This window comes from Ambystoma mexicanum, chromosome 11 (assembly GCF_040938575.1).
Source record: "Ambystoma mexicanum isolate Mex_15411 chromosome 11, UKY_AmexF1_1, whole genome shotgun sequence".
Taxonomy (NCBI): Eukaryota; Metazoa; Chordata; class Amphibia; order Caudata; family Ambystomatidae; genus Ambystoma; species Ambystoma mexicanum.
In genome coordinates, this window is record NC_090934.1 from 185,375,489 (window position 1) to 185,393,833 (window position 18,345).

An 18,345-nucleotide genomic window follows, 5' to 3' on the forward strand; every position below is an offset into this window, starting at 1 on the left:
AGATACTCAGCACCCCAACGCAGACTCTTCATATTCCCACACACCTGAGCTGGTGCCTGTGGGTGTATGTGCATTATCTACTGCCAGCATTGTTGCATTAATGGAGACTACTGCCTCTTGAGTGCTAATGAGCAAAGGCATAATGTTACATGTATCCCCTGGCCTGGAAGCATTCATGCACCTTACCCGCAGGCCGGGGGGACCGCTGAGTGGCCAACCCTCCTCCTGCAGTCAACCTGTGAGATCTGGAGGCATGTACAGGACATAGGATATGTCGTTAGTTTTTCCTAACTATACACTCTTTTACGGTAACCCTACATTCTATATATGACGCAAGTCACTAGTAAGGATTTTATTTTTAAATCCCACTGGATTTATATTTTTTGGGTAAACGCAACAACATAACGTATGTGCAAAATGTTAAAATGGCAGACTGTCGTTTAGGTATGCGGGAGGGTGAGAGCAACCAGTGGTTCTGATGCTCCCTACCCTGGTGTAACCCTCATGCAGGGCCCTGCTCACCATACTCGCCCCACTCTCAAAGGAGTCAAAGGAAGACCAGCTGAGGCAAGCAGGCTGAGCACAAGAGCCCTAGGGAAAACGCCCCTAGTTCCTCTCTGCTCCAGGTCCTGGGATGATTGTTCTCCTTTCCAGTAGATCCTGGATACTCTGGAATAAGGCAGAGGCCCTTTCCCTGCTTTCTGGGACCACCGTTTTACTCCTGACAAGGAAGGAGTCTTTGAGAAGTCCACCTTGTGTCCCTTCTCTGTGATGCTGCAGACCCATGGAATGAACCTCTCTACCTTCCACTGGTATGTAAAAGCCTTAAAGAGGCCACCCACCGCGTTGGACTGTACCCAAGATGGATAGTCAGGCTCAAGGTTTTCCAGTACCAGTGGATGTAGATGGCGCATGCTGGCCTCTGCTCAGAGAGGATCTACATCTTCCTGGCAGCGATCGCTTCACTTGGCATACCATAGACCTGCATGGCTGTTTCCAAGGGACACCTGCTTTCCTTGGAAAGGGTAAAAATATTTTTTTTCCTCAAATGGCTTCTTTATCATTCCATCCCAATCTGGTCCAAAAAACCTCTGTCACGGGAATGGTATGTGGGGGAAACGTATTCTTCTGGGCAGCATCTGTATTTCATTCCTAAATATGGAGATTGCATCTGGCCGCCACTGCTGCACTCTCTATCATAGATGCAGCTGGAATTGCGTCCATCACTGTCTGACATCGGATGCACCTATCATTCCATGATGACCAGAGTTTCAACAGTCTGCTTCCTCCTCCATGAAAGAATATATCTTTTGGGCAGCCTTAAGTGCAGATTGCGCTCGTAGACTGAGAACATTCCTGATTGCAAGGAGAGGTATGATCCTGCATAAGCCTGCATGGCTGCATTGATTGATTGATTGATTGATTGATATTTTATTTCTTTCGCGCTCGTACACAAGTGTTTCAACCTCTGTTTCCATCACATCTCTGGGGTCCATATCCTCTGCAACCATTGATGTCTCCCCTGTAAAATGGTGGATAATGGAATCCACCTTGACATCGCCTGCTAGATAGGTGGCCGTATCCTGGACTGGATACCTTTTTGACTGAAATGTAAGGATTATAGTCTTCTCTGGGTCCAACAATCATCTGTTAAGTGCTTTTGACATGAATGAAGGGCCGGAAATGTGTTTGAGGAGATAACATTGAAAATATGTTGACCTTTTACTGGTGTTAACGGTAGGAGGTTTCCGAAAACAATAACATGTTTTTCTCTAAATAGTTCTTCATATTTGGTTGACCTTTTGTCATCATATTGTCAGCTGTGCGTCATATCTGCTGAGACAATCCCTTTTCTCTTCCTCCACTTTGCCGTCTGGGAAATCCAAAGTTTCCCACACATTAGCAAGGTGACTTCTTCTTAGAAATGTATCTGAGCATCTGGATCTTTCTCCTTAACTCATATTTCCTGCTATCACTGTGCTATCTCTTCCTTTGCCGCAGCTGCCACTGCCCAAGTGATGAGGGTCTGCAAGTCCTCTATTCTTGGGAAGACGTGGGGAGGGGGGAACCAGGAACTCCTTTAGCTGCCCCTCTACCTTTATGGACAGCAAAGGAGGGTATCTGGTCTGTCATTGGGATCTGGTCCTTCTAAGTGAATGTTATGTATTGGCATGGTGTGTTATAGGGCATGTATGGCGAGCATTTCAAAGTGTTTTCAAAGTGCTTTTGCTGTTTGGCTGCACACGGCTGGGACGACTGCTGGAACGCCACAAAGATCACTTTAGAAGTCAGCAAACGTGTAAGGACAAGTGGTAGCTCAGAAACCTCTTTGGCGGCGAAACGCCATAAGGACTTCCTATTTACCGAACTGCAACTAGTAAAGTAAATATTATTACCAGCGTAACTCGAACAGTGTGAGGTGTCCGGGGGTTGGGCTTGGTGGTAAAGGGGGTTGGGCTGGGCTGTGCTTGGCTGGGCTGGGTTTGGCATCATGGGAACCCTTGCTTGAACATGAACGGGAACGTGCCTTGGGATAGTAACGGCATACTTTTTTTCACCCCTTAGATCCTTTGTGAGCAAAGACCCCGCCTCCCTGAATTCCCAGAATTCCCATAAAACATTTTGCGCGTGCATTTCAAAGTGTTTTCAAACTGTTTTTGCTGTTTGGCTGTTAGGCTGCGAGGGTGAGTGGGGAGCAAACCACAATTTCTTGAATATCTATGCTTTAATAAATCTCTTGAGCCTTAAGATAATCGTAAACACGTCTTAAAGCCCAATGTAACGCACACATTTTTCTTCTGTCTGACTAACATTACCTTTTCTTTCTTTTCTTTCTTTTTCCTTTCTTCTCTTGAGCTACTCTATAATTCCCATAAAGATAACTTACACTCGAGAGTGGCCTTTCTGCTACTTCTTAAACAGAGCTTAAATCTGACAGCGACCGATCTGCTCTGCAATGGCTACTCTATTGAGAAGTGGAAAAGTCTGTGTGCCGATTGCAAAAGTCCCTATTCACACAGAAATTGAGAAGCAGTTAGAATCAATCTTGGACACAGCTAATGTAGTTATCGCACCAACCCTGAATTTAATCAGTATTTTAGACTTTCCACTTTTGGGATCCCAACCCACTATTTCGCCTGATTCTAAATTGCATAAGGGGGAGGCATTACAGGTGGTTGAGTTTTCCTTTATGCACACCCAAATTCAAGCCCAAATTATACAACGCCCTCCCTTTCCAAAAATACTGCAGAATTTGCACAGCCCTTTCAAAATAGTTTTTTGAGCCTCCGAGAAGATTTTTCTCAGCTACCCATACATACAACATTAGTTCAGGGATAGACACTAATCCAATAGTGGATGTTTCCATGATGACTCCTGCTGTAGAATTAGAGCTGGGAAGAAGAACCAGACTATCCCTAGGCCCCTCCACTCCTGTTAATGCAGCCAGAAATGGCTTTGACAATGTACATCTGTTTCACACTCAACCACGGGAAGGAATACTTTCTTCTTTTAGGGAATTTGACCTAAAAAATAACTTCCCATTACCCTCTGCTCCCCTATTTCAAGGTGCTCACTCAGATTTGGCCCCGAATGGGGACGAAAATCCGCTTTTAGGGGCAACTTCTGTTACTATGTCTAGTTCCCTACTGGAAGATCTACAGCCTTTTGCCACACAGGAGGCCCCACCGATTGTCTCAAGAACCAGTTCATTACTTGCTGGTGAAAATGAAGAGCTCAGAAAGTCTGGTCCCGTGATTACTAGAATATTAAACCTCTTGGACAAGGGACACGACTTAACACATTTGGAGATTAGAGATCTTAAACGCCTAGCCTCAAATACTCTAATTAAGATAAACAAACTGGAGGGTTTCCTGCTGATAAGGGCGACGGATTCAGAAGGTCGTGGGATAATGGGCTGTCCATGCTCTAAAGGACTAATTCCGATGTCGGGTCAGAATATAGAGTCAATCGATTCTATTAGCAACAGCTGAACCTAGATTGGATTTGCCACCAGTAATATCCTACGCCGACGCATTGTCCTTAAATCAAGTAATGGCCGGCCTTCAAATGACACGGAGTATGCTAAAATATCGGAATATCTGATAGGAGTTTCCAATAAAGTATCTAATCTTGAGCTTGGCTTCGCTGAGTTAGCCTCTATCATATCCCTACTGTTTAAGCCTGCGGCGAATAAGTCCACCCTTAGAGAGGAGGGCCCTCCAACAAATGACTCCCCTGATAGTCCTTCTGCCCTTACAGATTTATTGTTAAACAGAGATGCTGACCTTGAGACACCTGAAACTGTTAACAATGTTACTACAGGCAAAAGCAATTCATATACAAAGGGGATTGATCTTTCACAGCGCCAGAAACGCCTGGACCTTAAGGCCAGAAAAAAGATAAACCAAAGAAATCAAAAAATGTAAGAAACCAACAAACAAAATGTAAATATTTCAACAAACGAGGTTGCTATTTCAGACCTTGCCCAGTTGGATGATGAAAGCCGAAAGGCGTTATAACTTTACAGGAGCACCTTCATACTTGTTGACAACAAAAACAAAACAAAAAAAACTTACGAATAAAAAAAAATGTAATAATTAAGATATCTCAGGGTGAATCCATTCTTTCCAAAAGTACCATAAATGAGGCTCCCGTGAATGAACTAACTGAAGGCAAACATTTATTAGAATTAAAAGAATCTAAACAATCCCAGCTATCCACTTTCTACAACATGGTAGAAAAATCTACTTCCAGGAAAGACCGCCCTGGCCCCACAGGGGAGCCTAGAGTTCAGAAGATTATATCAAGTAGGTCACAACTACCAATAATATCAGGCCAAGAGGGACCACTAGTAGAGAAGGCTACACCTAGCACATCAAATCAACTAAACATATCAGTACATCAGGGACAACTGGCAGCTGAAAATCAATCGCAGATAACCGATCCAAAATCTCAATCCCAGGACCTCAACAGGGCCCCACCTTGCCGGATGTATTTAGGAAAAGAAAATTCACATGAGAATACTCAAAAAATCATTGCTTGTCCAAATAAAATTCCCGAAAATCACAATCTTCACATTTTAGATACAGGAAATAATGAGGGGAACCACCAACATTCTCACAAACCTCATTAAATCCACTTTGATGGAGCTTCACCCAGGACTGTCAAGTCTAGGAGAACAAGGTGCTAATGGTGTGATTTCGTTTACAAACAAACAACCAGGGTAAGAATATAAAGTGGGAGAACCCACTAGACTTATTGAGTAAAGACAGACCCTAACCATACCTAAAGGAACGGACAAGGCTACGGGTGAAGGAGGCTTGGACTTGCCCGGGCCAAATTTACATTTGAAAAACCTAGAAACTGAGCTGGAAATTAAAGCTGCATTACCAAATTACGACATTCTAGATACAGGAAATAATGAGGAGAACCATAAAATTCTCATAAATCTCATTAAATCCACTTTGATGGAGCTTCTCCCTGGACTGCCAAGTCTAGGAGAGCTAGGTCCTAATGGTGCGATTTCGTTTATAAATGATCAACCGGCGGCAGAATATAAAGCGGAAGAACATACACGACACATTGAGAAAAGACAGCCCTTAACCATACCTACATGCACGGACAAGGTAAGGGCTGAACGAGGCCTGGACTTGCTCGGGTCGAATTTACATTTGATAAACCAAGAAACTGAGCTGGAAATTAAAGCTGCATTACCAAAATATAAGGCCACGCTTCCCAATCATATTAATGACAGCGACCTACGTAACATCAAGTGGCGGAAAATTAGATATCTGGACCTACCTAGTATTCTTTTCTATAACCTTTGCGATGAGGGTGGGCCTCACTCTCTTCACAGATTGCGCATTCAATCTAATGAATGAAATTCCAAGCCTGAAACAAATTTACTCTGGAGATATAAAACTAATAGACTTTGTACATCCCACAGGATTGGACCATTTGAGGATTGTTCTGCACACTAGATATGTATTTGAAGCAATTCTGCGGGAACTCGAACAATTTAATCGAATGGCATTTGATATGCTTATTTTTAGTAATTGTTCAGGTAGCAGTAGGGTTGGGGATGAGTACCTCACCAGACAACAAACTCATGAGCAAGATGGTACTGATTTTAATAACGGGAGACCTGCATTCCAGGCGGAAGAGGACCAAGGGTGGAGATGGCTAGCCCTATCAGTTAGGGAATCGATTTCCCAAATTAAATCTTTGCATTAAAAACTTTAACCCCCCCTCCAAGCTGCTCGAATGTACGAAAAATCCTGTCCTGGAACTCCAGAGGCCATAGCAATTTTCTGACATCTGTTGATCTGTGGGATACATTTAAATCATTCGAGCTGATTTGTATCCAGGAATCTTGGGTGACAACTAATCTCCAATTGGACGGCACCAAATGCCACCATCAGTTTGCTAGGAAAGGGAACAGTGGCAGACCCTCAGGGGGATTGCTAATTGCAATTAAGAAAGAAGTGGGCACAAATATTTTGGAATCTGTAGACATTACAAACGGAGCTATGGTGGTGATCCTTGAGATTCACATCGTCTAAACTCCATCTAAGGTTCTGGTGATAAATATTTACTGGAACCCTATTGGTGTGTTGGCAGACTTTGTAGCAAAAATAAATGCATGCCGTACTAATATGATGTTGAAATTCACAGGACTACAGGTTATAGTGGTGGGTGATCTCAATGCTGAGATATACTACGGCATCGGACTTACAAAAAACTGTGGGGAAATCTCGCTGCGTAATAGCACAACAAATCAAGCAATTGAAGGAGCGCCCTTTGGTAGCACTAAGAAACAAATCCAAGGTCACATTTGGCGGCATTTATTTGAAAGTTGGGGCCTTCATCACGTGAATGCGTTATTCAATAGTTCCACCATGGCGCATACGTGGACTCATTGCCTAATAATGTCATGTATAGACCAGGTGTTTTTATCCAAAAAACTGCTTTACTATTGTACACATTTTTCGGTGGTAGATTGCACCCTTAGTGATCATCAATTTCTCGAACTGGAGTTGACCGGGGAATTAAACTATCTCGATAATGGCAAAATGAAAAACACTGGGATAGAAAATCTTCACGCTAATTGCATTAAATGGCATGAGGGAAATGTGAGCAAATTAAATGTAACATTTGTCCACGAACATCAAACAAATTCATGGGCCAAAAGACAACTTTTGTTTTCAGTGGCATCATTTCCAGAATATTTGAAATCTATGATATCTAATTCTATTAATAGTATGGACAGTGCAGTGAGAAAATCCCCCAGGCCACACTTTTTTGAATCTTTAATTAGGCAGGAAATAAATCGGTCAAATAGAAAGATCAGGAGAATTTTAAATAGCACAATAAATCTGGAAAAAAATGTTTAAAACCTATGAGCAGCAAAACAGGAATGGAAAAACAGGCTGAATATTCATAAGGCTTTTATGCTGCAAGCCGACAACGAAGCGATGCTCAATACTTTGAGAGAAAGTTCAGGACGCCAATTTTGGACCTTAATAAATAAATTATTATCTTCACAGGTTTCCCTCCTCTCTAACTGTATCATGGAGGACACATGGACTTCACATTTTGATTCTGTACATGCAGGCACATTTTTCTTTCCCAATAAAAAATCATACATGCAGAAACCACCCATGGGAATGTGATTACACGTTATTCGATATCGAAAAACAGATTATCTCTTCTAATCCTTCTAGGGCCTGTGGTCCAAATGGTTTGGCAAACGTAAACCTAAAAGCTAACCTGGAGATTTGGGCTAAAGCGCTCTTTCTACTATTTTCCAATATTAGGTTGAAACGACACATCCCTGCCTCATAGAACATCTCGTACATCGTATCCATTTATAAGAAAGGAGACACACGGTTGCTTTTAATTATCGGCCCATTGCAATTATGGATGCGGAATCCAAAATCTTCGCTGGGCTAGTGCCTAAAAGCATAGTAGCATGGGCTGATTCAAATAACATACTAACCAGTAGACAGTTTGGTTTTAGAAAAGGTATAGGGACAGAAATTGGAGGCTTAATTTTTAACCTATTACTGGAAAAAGCATGTAAGAAATCAGCCACCCCGATATATATGGCTGCGATTGACCTTTTATTAGCATTTGATAAGGTTGACAGAGTATTGCTGTGGTCTAAACTTTTACATCTAGGTCTCCCCTTGGGAATTCTTGCTATCTTAATGCATTTGCATGAGGAGTCCTCAATCCAGGTTGGGTTAAACGTAGACGGAACATTATTCCGTCTCCGATAAAAACATTGCATGGTCTTCGGCAGGGCTGCCTATTCGGGCCGAAACTTTTTAATCTTTATATGTAGGATTCCGGAAAGATTTTAGAGGAAGCTTCATTAATCTCTCCCAAGATAGAGGGAATCAAAATAAATTGGTGTGCCTATGCCAACAATATTTTGTTAATGGATGGCACCCCTATAGGCTTACACCATAAACTTACTGCTTTCTCACAGTACATTAAGAAAAATGCACTAATAATAAATGCGAAAAAATCGGTTATAATGTGCCTAACAAAACAGAAAAAAGTGTCAACCTTTAAATGGAGTATAAATAATGATAGCTTGTAAGAACTAGATCAATGCGCTATCTGGGATTTCCTGTCTTTGACACCAACAAAATCTACTTCTATAGGAATTACGTGTTGGAAAGAGCTGTTAACTCTGTACCTCAGATGAAAAAAGTTGCAAATAAATATTGCAAATATCCTCTGACCCCCTTAGTTAGATTCTACAAGCAAAAAATTATTCCCAAAATCACCTACGGCCTTGAATTATTACCGTTTTTTTCTTCTATATTTCTCCATAAGCTAGAATCCAAAATTTGACGAAAGGTTATTTGCTACGTTCTGAAAAGCGTTCCGCTAACCATCTTGAGATACGAACTGGGTCTTTTGTCGATAGACTGCATGGTTCAATGGAGAAGGTTGACATTGTATAGAAATCTGTTTGGGCCTAACCAAAACAGTCTCTTTGCTGAAACATGGGAACCTAATGGGAACAAGCTCTTCAAAATCAATATGGTTAATGACCCTACAAGTAGATTGTCTAAGAATATTGGACACCATCGGATCATTACACGCAACCTTGATGTCCAATCCCACCAAAACTAAAGGAGCTTTTGATATGATATGATATGATATGATATGGTATTTGTAACGCGCCTATACACAAGTGTTTCAAGGCGCGACGAGGCAGGGAGGGAGGGAAACAAGGGGAAAACAGACAAACGATCCTACTAGGCCAGGTGTCATTCAGATCGCGCAAGTGCAGAGGTAAGGGGAAAAGGAGGAAGTGCAGGGGGGAGGAGGTGGGGGGGAAGTGCAGTACAAGGTAAGTAGCGTAAAAAAAAAAAAAAATAAATAAAATAAAATAATAATAAATAATAAATAGAAAGGGCCAGCTGGTGGCAAGTGCGAGGTAAGTGCAGAGCAAGTGCTGGGAAAGGGGCTGTAGGGATACAGTGACAGTCCCACAGTGCAGGGGGAGCCGGGGAGGCAGTGCAGGTGGAGAGTGGCTGGGCCCTGGACCGAGGTTGCTGAGAGTGGCCCAGATGCAGGTTTGAGCTGAGTTCAGTGGGGAGTTAAGCAGGATTAGCAGGGGAGAGGGAGAGAGAAGGCAGAAGCGAAGAGGAAGGTTTTGAGGTGCTTCCGGAACCGGAGATGGTTCTCCTCAAGTTTCAGGGAGGCAGGAAGGCTGTTCCAGAGGGAGGCCCCTGCTGCGGAGAGAGATCTACCCCCAGCTCGTTGCTTCGAGAAACGGCTGACCATGAGGGAGTTGGAGACGGATGAGCGAAGGGCTCGTGAAGGAAGATATTTAGGAAGAGAGAGTTGGAGGTATTTTGGTCCCAGGCCCCAGAAGGCCTTGTGGACAATGCAGAGGGTTTTGAACTTGATCCTCGCGGCCACTGGGAGCCAGTGAAGAGATTTCAGTCCTGGAGAGATACGGTCCCTGGGCTTGAGGCCAAGGACAAGTCTCGCAGTTCTGTTCTGGATAAGTTGCAGAGGGCGGAGAGTGGAGGCAGGCAGATTAAGATAGAGGCTGTTACAGTAGTCCAGCCTTGAGAGAACCAGGGCTCGAGAGACAGTGAGCTTCTGGGGGAAGGAGAGGAAGGGAAGAATACCTCTGAGGAGGTGCAGCTGGTAGTGTGACTTCTTAGAAACGTCAGATATATGAGGAGAGAAGGAGAGAAGGAGAGTGTGGAGTCGAAGATGACCCCGAGGTTTTTAGCCTTGCAGGTAGGGGCAGGAAGGGGGCCAAGGGAGGCCGGCCAGAGAGCTGCAGGGAAGGAGGGAGTGGGTGTGCCGATGAGTAGAATCTCAGTCTTACTGGCGTTGAGGCAGAGGTCATTGGCGGCGCACCATTCATGGATAGCAGACAGACAGTCGGAGATGAGGGAAGGAGAGGAGGAGGCTGAGGGTAGCCTGAAGATGAGCTGGGTATCAGTATAAAGATTGGGCATCCACGATTGAGAGTGTGCAAGCATCAAAGATCTATCACCATTTAGTTCCTTACGGGAACCTCATGGGAAATCACGAATCATATCTCAAATCTCATAAAATTTCCAGATCATATTTGGCGTATCGCATACCTGAGATTTCGTTTCAATGCCCTAATGACTGGGGAAATCCTGGAAATTGGAGAACGTGACAAAGGTAAACATATTCCCTGTCGTTTCTGCAAAAATGCTTTCGAAAGGGAAACTTTGAGACACCTTCTATTAGAATGTGATGCCATTAACGCCTTAAATTTGTCATCAACCCTGAGAACGTCGATCTTGATACAGTCTGGTGGGAAATGTTACACAGGAAATCCAAGCCCCTAAAACTGGCAATTATCAAATTTTTAACCTATATATGTGGCCTGATGACTCCACCTTGACAAACGACACTTAAGTTGGTGAAATGGCTTGCTTTTTCTCATCAATTATTTTATGAAAACTTGTTTTTCAGCTTTGATCGTTATGTTCTATTGTTTTAAACTATGATATTCTGATTTAAGTACTTGGATTAAAAAAAATATATAATAATAATGTTTTTTCTGTATTTTATACCTGTTTGTATTAGTTTCTGTTTGTAAAGGTTTTCTTAAACCGAATACAAATAAAAATATATATATATATATATGACATTTGTATAGAGCCTAGTGCCATTGGTATGGCTTCAAAGCACTGTGGGTGACGGCCCTTGGTGGACTGAAGTCCAAGGTATGAGAATTGATAAGAGGATTTTAGAATGCGTGTACTAATTTTCGCAAGTATGACGGTAGGTATGTACAGCTAAGTCCTTGCTAGCGACCCATGGAGATTTGGCTAGTGGATGGGTGCTGAAATGGGCTGTCTGGAGAGTAGGCGAGTCAAGGAGACTGACTATGTACCCAGCTAGAGCACATTTTGTCGTGGGACTTAGCTGCATTTGAGTGAAAGAGTTCATGTGCAATGTGAGTACGAGTAGTGGATTGTTGCAGATGTATGCAGGTGGGTGGTGAGACCCCGGGAGGGGCATGGCTATCTTATATTGAGATTGAGTGCGATACGTACTCGGGAGTCATGGTTGGTGTGGAATTGCTATGAATTAATGCAGATCATATCATGCGGATCAAATGGAAGCCTTCCTGTGCTGGTTCAGTACTCAGTATTGTCTTGTTGTCTCCTCAAATGATTCATCAAAGCCCCTACCTGCCTTTCTGGGGGTGATTGTTCACCCATGAGTTGAACTAGGTCTGTCAAGATGCAGAAGGGAATCCTTGTCTTGAATGCCTTACGGAAGGTGAGGTGGTCCTCAATGCTAGAAGGGATAGAGTTTTATATGGTGGGTGCTTGGATGGAGAAAGTGGATCCCCTATGATGAATGTGGAAGGAGGGCACTGGTCACAGAGTTTCCTTGTAATGCCTGCTCCACACATGCCACAAGCTACTCCTGCTCCTACGCCTGGAGTATGCAGGTCTGTGCCGAGATTCTCTGAAATGTTCCCTGTCTGAGGAACAGGAAAGGGATCACATATTCTGCCTCCATTCAGCATTCATACTGCAGAGACCAGGACTGCATGGCCACTAGAGAAACCTTCAGAAAATTCGGAGCAGAACCACTACACTACCTACCTGGTGGGAAAGTCTATTTAACCAGCCTGCCCGCATTCTTCCCAGGTCCTGTGCATTTCCTTCTCATGATGTCACATTCCTTAAGACCGTCCACGAAACGCCCCATCCCCTAGCACTGAAATGTGCATGCTGCTTCTATAGAGAGGTCAACGTGGTCCTTTGAAACTTTCGGCTTTGCCGGATCTTTTAGGGGCCAGCAGTCCACCAATTCTCCTCCCCTTTCTCCACTGCATACCAACTGTGGGCTGGAAGCTTGTGAAATAGACATGACCCAGCTGCACCCCAGCTGTTTCACAGAACGAAAATATCAGGTGGACCTGGGTCGCGGCAGGATCATCGTAAGCATCATAAGTGAGGATTGCAACAAGGGAGGGGTCCAAGTGTAATGCATGTTCTGCTGCCTTATGTGTTTTCCACTTGTCATGACCATATCCATATGATGATAGCAGTAGACCTTTCAGATGCAACGCAAACTATTAAGGAAACCTCCCACGTTCTTGTCACGCACATACCACTCGTTCTTTCATAAATAGAAAATGCATCTCTGTAGGTGTGGGAAAAAGGGGCTGGTTGCTGCTTTGACTTGCCCCATTTGTAAAGGTAGAAGTGGTCAGGCTCTCTTTGAGAATTATGAATAACTCTTCTTGTCTCCTAAAATGCAAAATCTGTGAAGGGCTTTTGTGCTTCCTTCAAACAGAGACAAACCCTAAAATTGGGATCAGTTTGTTATGTTAATGTTAATGGTATTTGTATAGTGCACCATCACCAACGGAGTTGGTCCCTGGGCACTCTGGCGGATCTGTAAACAAGAATGGGTTGCGGATAGGTTAGTCCGGTGGAGGGGGAGCAGGAGGGTGGGAGAAGTGGTGTGCTGTTGGCGGCTTCAGCTGGGTATACACCGTGCGCTGAGCTTTGGTGCGAGTTTTGGACCAGGCGAGACCCTGTGTGCTGTAGGTGCCGTTTATGTGTTGTTTGTTTGTTGTTGATGCAGTGTGGTGAAGTGCGGGCGGTGTGTGGTCTGTATCCTGGTTCTGAAACATCTTGTTACATTTAAGTAGTATTCCTGTGGGTGGGGTTGTTGCTGAATCCTATATTGGCAGTCTGTCTGTGGAGTGTGTGAGGGGGCACGGTGCGCTCGATGCTGTAACCTAATGAGCTTTGCATAATGTGAATGCCTATGTCTATTTCTTCTTCCTTTGGTGAAGGAGCATAGGCTGGGTGCCCCCTATTCCCTTGCTGTCTATCGTGACATGGGTCTGTTGGAGCTTGGTGTGGTTCATGGCCAGGGTGCTATTGGAGAGTCGTCCTAGTACTTCCGTCTTGGTTTTCCTGTGTATTCCATGGCTATCTCTCAGTTAGTCCTTTGGTCTGTCATGGACTGTCTTCCTTAAATACTATTGTTTAGTAGATTGCTTGTGTGTGGCGCGACACGCTCCCAGCTGTATCCTAATGAGCTTTGTATAATGTGAATGCGTATGTCTATTTCTTCTCCCTTTGGTGTAGGAGCTGATGTTGGGTGCTCCCTATTCCCTTGCTATCTATCGTGGCATGGGTCTGTTGGAGCTTGGGTGTGGTTTAGGCACAGGATGCTATTGATGAATCGTCCTATTCCTTCCGTCTTGGTCCAGCTATGTTATCAAGAATATACTTGTTTAAAGTGATAGAAAATGACACAGTAACTTTCAGCATCAGGAGTCCTGCAGGTTATTTATTTATAACACTAGTGTGGAAACCTGTGTATACGGGCCAGAGTGCGTGAGGAGAGATATGTTCAGAGTGTTAATATGACTGCATCGGACAAACATACATCTGGCCTCATATATTTCCTAAGGCAACAGCTTATTTCCTACGGCAACAGCTCCCTCTAGCGGTTACAAAACTCAAAACGGAATTCTCTACAGCGAATGGCTGCATTGGACAAACATACATCTGGCCTTTTATTATATTGCATGATCATATGATGATGTGCATTGTGCATATTACAGGACTGATATTTCAGACAGACAGAGTGATCTAAGTTTGTTTCTGGTCAGTGGATGGGTTTCAGGGCAGGGATGAAGCGCTCTCATTTCTCATATCCGGTTTCATTAGTGTTGGTACTGCTCTTGATTTTCTCAAATCTGCCCAATATGCGTTCCAGTTGTGACCATCAATGCATTGCCACTACCTCCTTAGACCCATTCATCCACATCTATCCTTGTCTTTGTAGATCAATTCATGGCATATCCATCTATTTGCGGCCATCTGTCCATTCCTTCATTTGTTCATCTTTGTAAAGCCTCCCACTGCTTCTCTTTGTTAACCCATCATTGTCTCCACTATTGATTTGGTCATAGGCTCATCAAGCCTCTCACCTTTAGCTATCAAACTGACTTCACTTCCATACTAAGATCAAAGCCCACCACCCATATATAATATGCTGTCTCCAGCACCCAGCGTTTACAGTTCCAAGCACCATAAACAATAATCATCCTTACAAAGTATAATCTGATGGAACTTGCAGTTACCTGTTGATGGTTCTGCTGTCGTTGGTGCTTGTGTTGTTTCTGCTGTTAACTCAAATACTGCTGATGTCGCCGTCATAAACAACCATATTATCAATGTTATTTAATTGTTTCTGCCAATCATCTGCTCTTACATCGATGCACCATTTGAAACGCCTCACCCTCTGACCATTTATTCATATCTATCCATCCATCCACACCTCTTTATGACCCTACACCACCCTCCTTTAACTTCCCATCCTCTCGCTGTTTCTTTCCGTTCACTGACCTCCAACAGTCCACTCTTCTATAACTCGACCAGAGACAGCATGATCCTTTTGATCCTATATCCTCCTCCAGCTATGCCATAACAGTTCCACCACTATTCCATCCACCTCTGAGTATCCAGCCATTGCTCCATGTTCCCAGTCGCTCCGTGCGTAACCCTCTCAGTGGCTCCAAAGCCCAATACATCTCTCGTCTTACCCGCACCACTGCCTCCTCCCTCCATCATTTACATCTCTGCCACCATGAACTATCAGGATAATTATGAAGGGTAATCTGTTGTTACCTGGATTTGATGCTGTAGTTTCTATTAGTCTTCGTGATGTCATCTCCATTGCTGTCGTCGTTATTGGTGATGCTTTAGAAATGGTAAAATAGCCACACATTAGTACCCCAGTTAGAATACACCTTGAGAACATTTATCTATCACCATTATATCTCTTCCATAAAACCTCATAGATCAATTGCCAAATTGATTTTGGGAAGAGGTAGCTTTGATAGTGACCATCAAATATATGTGAATCAGAGGAAGATAGAGTGAGCTAGGGGTGTGAGTGGAGCAAGCTGGCCACACATTATTAGGGACACTCACTACCTTGGCGCAGCATGAGCGAGACACACTTGACGGATAAGGAAATGCAAGACAGATGCACCTGTAAATAATAACTGCCGCAGGGCTGTGACCATCACTCAATGCTGCATATAATTCCCTGTAATATCTATGGAGCTTGATGTGACTCCTGGCCCTCCCACCTATTCTTGCTTCATTATTCCATTTATGAAATACTACTGGAGAAAGATATATTTCCAAACACACCCATGACAATCAATAAAGGCACACACATTGAAAACATTATTTGGTATGTACTCATGAATTAAGAAATACATTAATGCACAAAATAAGGGGTCAGCCAATTAAAATTGAAACAGTTCCAAGTATAAATTGCGTAAGCTCTAATCATGCAAAGGGGAACACATCAGGGACCATATTCCTACTGAAACACTGTGCAATATGTAAAACACTGTACTTTAGAAATGCCAATGTGCAAATTCTATATGAGAGAGACAATGATAGCAGTAAAGCATTGCGTTAGAAAAAATAAGCAGATGTTCATAATTTTTTATGTAACGTCTCTTGTGGGAAGCATGTGTTGGTGACCCACATACCCCACCAGGGAGGATGTGACTTATAGAAATGAAATCAGCCTTCTTCCTTTTAGATTCACACCCTGGCAGCAATGTAGCCACTTGACATGAATGAACATTTTGTGTTTTATTATTTTATGAACCTACTAGATTTGTAGTGTTTTAGTAGCAGCCTGACTTCCATGTTTATTACCAGTTAGACATATGGATATTGGCGAAGGGGGACTTGTAAATAAGCACCATAAATGGTTTCTGCCAAGGAGAATTAGGAACCTTGACATTGTTAAATGTGCATGGGGTCAACTATCAAGAGGTGAGGTTGTGCAATTTGTGGTGGATTCTGCTTTATTTTTTTGTAATGGCCGAAGCCTGGGAACGCCTGAAATATTTTGGCCTGTGTTGTACATTTGTTTAGAAAAATGTTGGCGTAAATGATGAATGTGAGAGAATAAACCTCTAGCTATAAAAGTAAATTGAGGCAAATAAGGAAACATTTAGTTTGTACCCCCTTTTGCTGACAGTATGAGATATGAGGACCAGGAGTGGTTTAAAGCGCCGCAGACTAGTCACATTAAACGCTGGAAGGTGCAGCTCAGCCATACACACACCTCTTAATGCCATGCAGACCCCACTGCTGTGTGTTCCCACCTCACTGCTGGTACTAACAAAGTGGGCCACAATCCCACAATCGCTCTCCAGAATGGTGGATCAGTAATGGTACCATTAAGCGTTCTCTTCAAAGAGGGGGCTCGAGCATTGATCAAAGTGATACGGTCCTTATACATAGGAGATACATTACTGGAAAATCGGTTTACATGAATGAAATACAAATGATTAGCTGCCACGCCATTCAAATGCGAAATGGTAAACTGGGGACTCGGGATAAATGGTTAGCAGGGTCCAGGCAGAAGGAAAATCACAAACTTAATTGTATGTGGGGGCAAGGTACACTCGTTGGCCTTAAAAATCAAAGTAAGAATCCCTGTATGCAATCTTTGCAGCAAAAGACATTGGTGTTTAACACCTCATTAAGCCCCTTGGCTAGAAGTGTTATAAGTTCTTTTTTTCTTCAGATAAGTGACGGCAGCACTTTATCCCACAGTGGACTTGGATTGCTTTTTATGAACGCCCAGTGCTACTCTCCACAGACTGAGTATCACAATGGAGAACTGAATGCTGTGCTGTTGAGATTTGGAATGATATTACACATAGAGGACTACAAATTGCTGTTACCAACATCAGGTGCTTCCAAAAAAAGCAATACTGTTAAAAAGGATCTTAGACTGCCTAATATGACTTTGCTTTAAAAGGGACCTCATTACAAGTCGGACCGTAAGCAGTAAAAGTGGTGGTAACTGAATTACCGCCACTTTAACCACTCTGTCAAATTAGGGATTTCCATTAACTCGGTGCCCGCAGAATTAACACCAGCTGATTTTCCACCAAAAATCTGCGGAATCAGGCCAGCGGTTTTTCCGGTGGCACAAAATTGCGCCCTAATCGAAAACTTTAATTCTGCAATATTACAAGTTCAAATACTGCCAAAATACCGTCAATAATGGGTGCCAATTCTGCCAAAAACACAGTGTGTTACCTTCACCTAAAAGGAGTCGACAACCTGGAAATGCAGCATCTCCTGCTGTACATTGAGGTGCAGAGGCAGGAACAGCACCAAAGATCACATGGAGCAGAGAGGCAGAGGCGATGCCATGCAAGGCTAGCTGCCATTCCCCGAGTCAGGCCATCACCCTGAGCATTAGCAGATGGTCGGGTCATAATTCTGTACAGGTTCAACAGGGAGACTATTCCTCAGCTACTCTCCCTGATCCAGGATGACATCCAGAGCAGAATAATCATCCAAACTGCTTTATCCCCGCTGCTCAGGTTTGTGTCAGTGCTGCACTTACTTGCCACAGCCACCTACCAACACACTGTGGGCATCCTGCATGGCGCGACACAGCTCCCATTTCAATTGTGCTTGGGCAGGTGCTGGATGCACAAATGCAGCATCTACCCCAGCACATCTCCCTGCCCACCAACAGGGATAAATGCCACAAAGGTGTGATTTTACTTGGCAGCCCACATGCCCAACATACTGCAGCACTGATATGCTCCTATGTGGCCTTGGTCGACCCCCAAGCAGCTGTTGATGTATAACGAACAGGAATCAGTACCATTCCCTGACCTGTGATGCAGACCTGACCATCACACAGTGCTGCGCCCTCATTCATGGTTCCAGCCATGACGCAATGGTCCTCTGTAACAGCACACTGCCTGCCCACATGGAGAGCCGC

At 43.6% G+C, this 18,345-nt stretch overlaps 1 protein-coding gene across 25 annotated transcripts in view; it reads right to left on the reverse strand.

The window, feature by feature from the left end:
- Positions 1 to 18,345, reverse strand: part of LOC138503201 (mucin-2-like) — a 1,598,433-nt gene that overhangs the window by 534,108 nt on the left and 1,045,980 nt on the right. For 19 of the 25 annotated variants that reach the window (XM_069622776.1, XM_069622767.1, XM_069622768.1 and 16 more), the window contains 2 exons: positions 15,192 to 15,263; positions 14,645 to 14,713 (listed from right to left, as the gene is read on the reverse strand). The exons of 1 other annotated variant lie outside the window; for it this stretch is intronic. In XM_069622776.1, the coding sequence (XP_069478877.1) occupies positions 14,645 to 14,713; positions 15,192 to 15,263 (141 nt within the window). The remainder of the gene's footprint in view (positions 1 to 14,644; positions 14,714 to 15,191; positions 15,264 to 18,345) is intronic. 5 more of the 25 variants (XM_069622774.1, XM_069622782.1, XM_069622775.1 and 2 more) reach the window with 2 other exon arrangements.